Source organism: Mercenaria mercenaria, chromosome 12 (genome assembly GCF_021730395.1).
Source record: "Mercenaria mercenaria strain notata chromosome 12, MADL_Memer_1, whole genome shotgun sequence".
NCBI lineage: Eukaryota > Metazoa > Mollusca > Bivalvia > Venerida > Veneridae > Mercenaria > Mercenaria mercenaria.
The window spans coordinates 17,009,483-17,019,199 of record NC_069372.1 but is presented as its reverse complement, the minus strand read 5'-3'; the positions used below and the strand labels follow the sequence as shown (position 1 = coordinate 17,019,199).

The 9,717-nt window shown below is 34.5% G+C and overlaps 1 protein-coding gene across 1 annotated transcript; it reads right to left on the bottom strand.

Annotated features, from left to right (window-relative positions):
- Positions 1–5,229: 5,229 nt before the first annotated feature.
- LOC128547102 (uncharacterized) lies at positions 5,230–8,923 on the bottom strand. The gene has a single exon (XM_053518827.1). The coding sequence runs from the start codon at positions 8,808–8,810 to the stop codon at positions 6,231–6,233; it is 2,580 nt and encodes an 859-aa protein (XP_053374802.1). The 5' UTR covers positions 8,811–8,923; the 3' UTR covers positions 5,230–6,230.
- Between the last annotated feature and the right edge of the window lie 794 nt (positions 8,924–9,717).

The following is a 9,717-nucleotide window of genomic DNA, read 5'->3' as shown; positions in this document are numbered from 1 at the left end:
AAGTTTCGTGATTCACTATGACTCAGTACTTTTGAAGTATAAAATATAAAAATACAATTTATCTTGAAACTTCAGCAGCTGGAACCTTTCGATCTTAACCCCTACGCTGTAAGGGTAAGACAGTATAATGATTGACTCTTCAGTTATCTAACAACCTACTCACCACTCGGAATTCAAAATCATACAAGTTCTTTCATGTGTCACAAGCGGTAACAATACTCCCATCGATCGTGGCACATGAGGTCACGGAGGTAGTACATAGACAGATCTTTACACTACATCCACGAAGACATTAATTAAATGACTACTATAAAAAGGTAGTTATATCGAACACCGAGTATATGTATGCGTTTAAATCAACAGTACAATACAACTAACAATAAGAGAGCAGCTCTTCTTAACACAATTGTTCTCTTAATAAATCATAATTTGTTCTTATCCAACATAAAAATGAAATGAAAAAATGGTCTTTTAATAGACACGGTCTCTCCGGCATGTTTGATTATTTAAATTGCCAGCTTGGAAGTATATTTTTCTGGGATAAGAGCTGTGCATATATAAAATTAGCTGGATTCTACATATTCTGCTCAAAAAAGAGTTGTTTGTAAAAGGCATATGTCTCCCCATCAAAATATTGCCTATCGGAAATAATTCGGCAAACTATTTCCTGTGTAAGTACTCAACGACCTTTATCTCATGGCTTCAGAAGTAATTGACCACCTTCAGGCATCGTATCAAATGCAACCGGACTATGACCCTACCGTACAGATGATCTACTTCGAGCGGAGCTTTATTAAAGTAAATTCTAATTTAAGACTCGTCGATATCAATTCTAAAGGTTCTTACATCTGTGATTATTACAATTATAAGTAAAAGCATACTGAGTCTTTGGATGTATAAAGGTCAACGCGCATGTAATAACCGAAAAATACCGAAATAGCATACGGAGAACATGTAATTTAAATGCAGATTTTCATTACGACGATACAGCGAATATTTATGAAACATTTGGACAATATAAGGTTATACAGCGTTGATTCAAATTTCAATGTATACCAAATATTAAGAGTTCCCTGTTTGTTGTTTAAACGCGAAAAAAATGTTGTTGTTTTTTTTCGTGGATTCTCTATGAAATGTGACCGTTCGACCGAAATGATGCAATCTAAATACTGTGAAAACTTTTGTGAAACTTTTGTATAACAAACTGGAGAAATTTAGATTAAGTTGATACGTACAATGTTTCTAAAGATAATTAATACCATATGTAAACTAACAAGAGGGTCATTGACTTTAAAGCACTCACCTGTGCCCAAGGCTTCAAGTGTGCTTGTGTAAGTACAGAGTTAGGTTTCTTCTATGTTAGTCTATGTTATATACATGTCACACACATTTTTGAACCTAATGCAATCATTTGAACAAATACGGTACAAATTACAAATCTGATATCACTTGTCTAATATCAAGGCTCTAGCTATTATTGATTTTCAAAGTTGAAAGCCTAAAGTAAGTACATGTCAGACACAGGTGCGTTTACCATTTTCTTTTAGCTTAGGACAATAATTTAGACAAGTATGGTAGAAATCAAACACTTGTAACACAAGTCTGAAAGCTAAAAACCTATTTAAGCCAAAAAGACCCGTATGTGCAATGGACCGGAACAACTTGAACAATTTTGAAGGAGTGCTATCTGGACATCATTTGTGCAAAGTTCCATCAAGATCCATTCTGTCAAGCAGTTTCACACAAGAAGATATTTTTTTAAATTTCCACTATATACATATATGGAAAAGTGACCACGCCCCCTGGCGGCCATGTTTTCTGACGAATCGGCATTATTTGAACAATCTTGGTAGAGGGTCACACAAGGACCATTTGTGTAAAATTATTCTAAAATGTGGCCAGCAGTTTTACATAAGAAGAATTTTAAATTTTCCATAATCTACACATAGGAAAAAGTGACCATGCCCTCTGGCGGTCATGTTTTTTGACGAATCAAAATAATATGAACAATTTTGGTAGAGGGTCACACAAAGACCATTTCTATAAAATTATTTTCTAATCGGGCCAGCAGTTTCACCGAAGATTTTCTTTTGTTTCAATTATAAACATATAGGGAAAGTGACCACGCCCCCTGGTGCCAATGTTTTTCGACCAATTGGTATCATTTGAACAACCTTGGTACAGGGTCACATATTTGTGTAAAATTATTTTAAAATCGGACCTTCGGTTTAGGAGTAGATGTCGTTTGAATATTGTTCTATTTTTAGCTCAGGTGGCCCCTGTGTGCAACCAAGCAGAACCGTTTGAAGGGGTCCATCAAAGAAACATCCATGCCAGGTTTCATCAGAATCCATTCAGTGATTTTGGAGGAGATGTCTTTTAAACACAATCGGTGACGACGGAAGGACGCACGCACGGACTCACGACGGATGACGGACACAGCGTGATCACAATAGCTCACCATGGGCATTGCTCAGATGAGCTCAAATTTCAATCAGTCTTAAGTAATTAGATGGTTTGGTACACTCTTGATAACCGTATTTCTCATCTACGAGACGATCCGCACTGAAATTGGATTTTACAAATACCCCGAATTCAGTTTCTTAGGAACGATTTGGTACCTTTTGATATTTCAGAGAATATTGTATTTGGCCTTTCTTCTCAAAGAGCGGTTACGTTTCACGGAGACCAGCATTTATTCTAAAGAGTAATTGTGTAAATATTGTAATGCTTTGATCTGACTGCTTTTCGAAATATTATTAAATGTGTCATATGATGAGTGCGTGATATGGCTTAAAAAATAAAGTCACCAAATAAGCAACATTTTATATCTAATATATATGCTAAACACTGCGAAAATAAGTACACTGAAAGTTTAGATGTAAGTTTCAATTTCGTAGAAAGGCACGTGACATACTTATTTTTAGGTGAGACTTGATAATCTTCTACATTTTATCAAACATTGAGTTCATTCGAGGTTTCTCAAATATTACTGTAATGCACAGACTCAAATATGACTGTAATGCATGTACATCAAAGCACTCTTCGTTTCAAGGCCACTATTAGTGTGACTGTTTGCCCAAAAATACAACAGGAACATGCAGGCTTCTAAACAGCAAGCTTCAATCACACAAACCTCTTCTTGGAACTTGCAGAGACCGGGGAAAATAAACTGTATTTATGATGTACTCAATGTTCTATTCAAGAAATTCATTTAAGACAAGTTATTTATTTATTTACATGTCTGTTTGTTTCAAAATATTGGTTTAACTGGTACGACGTGTAAACTAAAGTTCATTTAAGAAATAATATATATCCCAAACAGTGACTTTATCATTACATACTTCAATCATTGTTTAAATGCAGAGGAATTATACAGAACAAACGGTATTAGAATATGCAATTCAAATAACATTTATTTTACCAAAGCACGTCATTTTCTAACACTTGTAAAATGACATAATACGGACAGAACTAGAACCGTTTCTCATACCTCTTATCAGATTTATAAGTGATATACTATTTTAAACTGGAATGGGCTAAGCCTTTTCTTTCTGCCATTTGTACGTTGTGCAGCATATAATTAACAAGGAGAGGGCCGTTTTACAGGCCTGCTGTTGGATGACGGTGTCAGTAATACTGATCACTTCACTTTTTGGAACGGCTTCGTACAGTAGAAGGTATATGGACCTTGAAAAGGTCAGAGTTTTTAGCTCTATCAATTTGGAGTGTGGCATGCATACTTCGTGAAACTATAGCTTGTATCTCATTTCCTCGAAATAAAATATGAAGTTGTGTATGTATGCGGTTCAACTTAGGGTAGCGACCCGTAAGATAAGGTCGGGGATGATAAGGTAAGAACATTCGGCAAATTTCGCGCGATTTCGTATAATCATGTGTAATTTCATACTTAAGCGTTCTTCGACCGTAAATGTAGTTCATTCCAGCAATGATTTGCGTAAAAAAAACCCGGAAAATGTCAATTTACCAACTGTCATTGAGGGCCCACTTCCGATAGAAATCTCAAGCTTTATGGCCTTATTAATAGTTCATTGTCACGGTAAGACTGTCGGATTTAACACTGAGAACTCTGATAAAGACGTACACTTGATTCCACCCTAAAATAAAGTGGCAGACAACAACTTGGTTAGATATCTTATTTTATTAAATAAATTCTTGAGTATCATAAGCAAAATACATATTACCAGATAAATTTAAAATAGGTGTCTTTTCATAACCTATATAGAATTATCCCTAATAAAATGTTTGCTATAAATGACAGGCACAATGTTACATTCAAATAATCATACTGCGAACATGCGAAACATTTTTGTTACTGAGGAAATGACCAATAATCGATGTACAATGTATCCAAGGTGTGTCGCATTGAAATATACAGGTGAATGTACGTGCACATTGGAAATTCTCTCACATGTACGTCACAGATCTATTACCAACGTTATTCCATTCAATTAAAATGAGAAATTTCGGTCACATTTGCAATATAAGAATTTGAAATACTAAATATCTCCGATACGCATTAAGGTATTAGATCACTAATAGAGAACCTCCTTTTTGAAGAGTATTCAATTCCTACTATAAACCTACTTTTACTGCAGTTCTTACGTGTGCGTAGGTTCAAGCCCTACTGAGACCCATTTTTTTTTCCTTATTTTCCTTTTTTACTAGTAAGTTTTTACTTCTTTCAAGACTTATTATTGATTTTTTGTACAAAAATGGAAAAAGATGAATCTTATAAGCGATTTCTTGGTGTTCAAAGTGAATTTACTACTTAAACAGAAGGGGTAGAGTTACACATCTTTAAAAATATTGAGTTACACGCGTTGAAAGCTCTCTTTTTTGCTTTCACTCTTAGATTATATATTGTGGAAGAAATTTAGGTAGGTTTTATATCTTCCCTAAGGTTATTTTTAAATGGAGTAAGTAAAATCAAAAACAGAGACACATCATTCGACCTTATTTTTTCAATGTTGAAGTATGAATTCTGTCTCATTAAATCCGTTTACTTGAGACACCATGGAAAAAATTACACTGACATTTTTATTTTGTGTTTTATAATTGTTTACCAATAGTTTGATGTTTCTTCTATTGAAATTAATGGTAAAATGAGTTCTCTGCAAACGTTTTGGATAGTAGCTATCACTTTGAAATTTGTCTCTACTTGAGCTTGAGGAGATACCATAAGTTATTCAAAATTTATAAAAAAACGGCACGGTAATAGTTGTTTAAAATTTGCAAAATAGTGCAAAACACGGTTACCTTTCAGAATATACCAAGCAAATGCCATTTTGTAAACATTACTTTTAGTGATCTAATACCTTAAGTATGCATAAAATAAATAAAACAGAAAATGAAACATGTTCTGGTTATAAAATCAAAAAGGATCCTTTGAAAATCTGACTGTATGAAATTAACATCATTTTATATATTAATTATACATTCTAATAATAAACACAACAAAAGATAATAGGTAAGGGTAGATTTCTCGGAAGCACAGAGCACCAAAAACCCAGACCCAGAACTACGCATTTGCCAACAACAAAAAGAAGCTGTAATGGAAAAATATTTCAGACGGGTTGCTTCAAACAACCAACAAGTACATATTAATTCATGCTAAATATTGATTGAGGGGAAGGAAATAGTAAAGGGCGAAATGGCGTTGGGGGGGGGGGGGGGTGTGAACCCGAAGGGGAAAGTTGAACAAGGACGATTATACAAGGAAATGCCATGTTCTTTAGAAACAGTCGCACTACAACGTAAACCACAATAGCGCAGACACTCGTGTACCAAAGATAAACATACAACTACGTTCAACTGAATAACATAGAAAAACGAACAAGCAACACATAAGAAAACAGTAGGGCACCGTTATAGGTTCACAAGCATACAAACGCAGCCACACAATTAGGAAAAAAACAATCAAGTAACGTCTTAGGATTCGGCTGCCGAAACAAAGTGGAGCCACGAGAACTTACTAAAAACATGTGCAGCTTGTAACAGTGACTTTTTAACAAATGGGGAAGGAAATATAATGTCTATAAGCAATAATTGTTTTTCGGAGTCATGCAAAATGAATTAAATAATATCATCGGTTATATAACCATGAAACGCTAGCATAATTTATGGATTTGCTGATTTTTTTATTATTTCGTTCATTTCGAATATTCTCCTAATTATTTTTTTAATAACATTGAAAATCGTTATTATTTCTAGGGTAATGACTCATATGTTGCTCTGCTTTGAATGATCATTTCAGTTTCCTTATCTATAGACAAAGTTGTATTAGGAACAAATAGTTTTGATATTTTTCCCGCCAGAGTAGTTTCTTCAGATACCACAAAATCAAACTCCTGAGTATCCGAAACTTCACCCTGGATCGAACCCGTTGATCTGCATACAGTACGAGTGTCACTGGTAGCCTGAACTTCGATATCTCGGACCTTCCACAATTCTTCGAAAATGTCTATTCTATTTTCTAATATCTTTTCCCAAAGACTGTTTTCAATTTCTGACATATTTCTAATGTGGGATTTAGAAAAAAACTTCTCGAATACAAACGGTAAGAAACCCCCGACTATTGCCACAATAGTCTGAACGCCTGATGAAAGGTCATGTGCTCTTCCCAAAGCGAAAATGACAATTAAGACGAATAATAGAAAGATAACAACTATGATGAAATCTCTACAAGCCTTCAGGTAAAGAATATACTGGGATCCTGGACATACGGAATTCTTAATAGAATTCATTTCCCCGAAGAACTGCTTAGATATGTATGGCGTAGGAATTGCTTCGGATCTGTCGAGAAAATATACCAAGCGCCTAGCCCTCCAGTATAACCAATCTCGGTGGAGATAGGTAAAGCATATTTCATTTGGCTGTTGGTAAGAAAAGGAGGACACTATATGGGCGGTGTTTATCGGGTCGTTTTCCTCTTCCTGGTCATCTAAATTAAATTGATTGACTATTTTCCCCTGTAGTTTCCTACTCAGTAATTTACTGAAATAAGAATATCGTTTGTGTATATTGTTAAAACAATTGTACCCGTAAACTAAAAAGAGTGATATTAGACAAACATACTTAAAAACGTCATCGTAATTTAGTAGCAGTCCTATCATTGCATATGCAAAGCAGTTAATATAAAATATTACGCAGCCGTTAACAATGAGTATAAAAAGAAATATCACTTCAAGACATAAAAAACTCGTAAATGCAAAGCGCCATTTCAAAATTCTGTCTGCTTTTTGTAATTCTCTAAATAAAAAGAAGAAATTATTTAAGACATTTAGCAGAGGAAGGGTCTGAAGTACCAACAATAAAAAAAGGAATGGAACAACCAACACAATCCAAAACCCAAACAAAAAGCAACCACATATAAGTCCACATTTCTTAAAGGGAAAAAGTGAATTTGTAACAAAACTTGACACCAACTGTGAAACATCATTTTTCCCATGGATGCAGGCATATAATAATGTCTTGATCGATGAACGGAATGCGTCAGTGGCTAAACTGTAAAATATGAAAAATAGGAATGCGAAGCCTATAATTATATAATCAAATAAAAACTCTCCTGACTCTCCTGAAGGTGAACTGATTTCGACATTGAGGTCATTGCCGACAGACTCAACTGCCCTAGACAACTGATAATCATATTTGTAGAAGAAAAAAACTCTAAACAACCACGGCGAGACAAAAATTGCAAAAAGAAACAAGTACATGATACATTTCAAAAATTGAATCCATGACATGTAGCAGCATGTGAAAGGTTTACATATGTTTTGATTACAACAGTCGTTCAAATTATCGTCTCCTTTTCTCATCTCGCATTCAACGAATGTCTTTAACAGAAAGTTCCAAAATCCAAATGGATGTGAGCCTTCCTCTATCAGTTTTTCTTCTCTTGCTTCAAGCTGTATCGATTTCACTTCAAGGCTGTGAATTCCTTGTAATTTTGTACTCATGAATGTTTCAAACTGAGGCAACGAAATTTCAATTTGAGTATACCGTTGAGGATTTGGATTTGAAGAAATTTTGCACACAAGCAATTTCGGCGGCCTTCCATGACATCGATCCGGGATATAACTAAATGTTGAAAGTGTTTTGAAAATTTGTTTCGGAATTAAGAGAGGGCATAGAAAAGGCAAAACGAACTCTAAAATAAATAAGCATATATCTAGTGTGTTCATCCATCTACCGGGTTCCAAAGTGTAACATGATTCCATTTCATCGTTACAACAAATATATTTAAGTTCCGCTGATTTGTTGTCGTCTTTGAAAATGACCTGCCGGTTACATACTTCAAAGTTATCAGGCACATCACTTCCATCTTCAGTGAAATTGCGAAGAACGTAGAATCGGATCGTGTTAAGAATTTGATCTAGAGAATAATTTCTATTCAGACAATTTTCCGGTTGTTGATCTAGCGTTACTGCAAGAGAGCTCACGCCAAACGAAAGCGTATACAGTGACATAGCAACTTGGTCATCAGGGAAAAGCAGTAACGACCTTCCTGCTTCCTCAGTTATCAAAATCCATTTCTTCGGTTCAAAAAGTCCACCAGGATATTGTTCGCCTAAAGGTCCTAACTCGCCAGTTATTTCAACATTTATTGTAATTTTCCTGTTTTCATTGTCGATTAATTCTCTCAATTCTCCGGTAATCTGAGTTTTTCTCGGTATCAGAGTGCAGTTCGTTACGTCGGTTAGATTTGCAAAACTTTCTGCCGCTTCTCCTACTGTAACTTGCCATACCAAAAAACAAAGCAAGATGAAAGACATAGAGCACACGTGCATTTTGGTGATATTTCAAATAAAAAAGCAACTAAATTGTTACAACTTCTTTTGTTGAGTAAATACCTCAGACTGCGTATTGTACAATTAGTTTGATAGACTAAAAGTAAATGCAGTTCTGACACTTTATCTCACGAAGACGAATGTCTTAACTGGGTTATTAGTCAAGGGGAAGTGAAGTACTGATAAAATGTCTTGTTATAAGCATTTGTTGAGACATGATTTTGTAACGTTACAGTTGTCTTAAATATGAAGTAGAGACTTACCCTAAACCCTCTTTATACAAGGGAAACAATCTGTTTATCATGTTTATAGAGTTAAATTGTTAAGGTGGAATGCACCTAATTTGAAGTTATTTGGTTCCGTATCGACATTGTGTTAAATATAAAATTCAGCATAATCCTTATAGAATGATTATTTTACTTTTTTGTTATTTCTGTAACTTTTTTATCTACAAACCTTCAAACACGACCATTGACGTCCATTTTTAACGAATCTTGATTTCACGTCCGTCAAACTGTTTTCGTAAATCGCTCTATTCATTCAACAAATATCGATTTGCTTGTTACTAATCATATTTTCATTTAAAAATGTCTTTAAAATGGTGTATAATTTGTGGACATTATTTAACGTAAAAGTCGATATTTACGTTAAAGTGACGTCAGAGCGAAAAATATGACCTTGAGTTTTGAATAAAAAAATTGCTTTAATCTTGTCTCATGTAAAACCCAAACGATAGAATTTGACAAAAAACTAACATAATGTTGAAAACTATATTTTCTGTCGAATAAAGGAATAAAACTATGGGGTCATCGAATTCATTTTCGCGTAAAATTACATAACGCTACCCCTACCCCCAAATCACAACATAGATTAGTTTACATGTTTTTCTAATATATCTCTTTTCAAA

Excerpts from the sequence above, each read along its gene's own strand:
- LOC128547102 (XM_053518827.1), bottom strand. The coding sequence starts at position 8,810 with ATGCACGTGTGCTCTATGTCTTTCATCTTGCTTTGTTTTTTGGTATGG.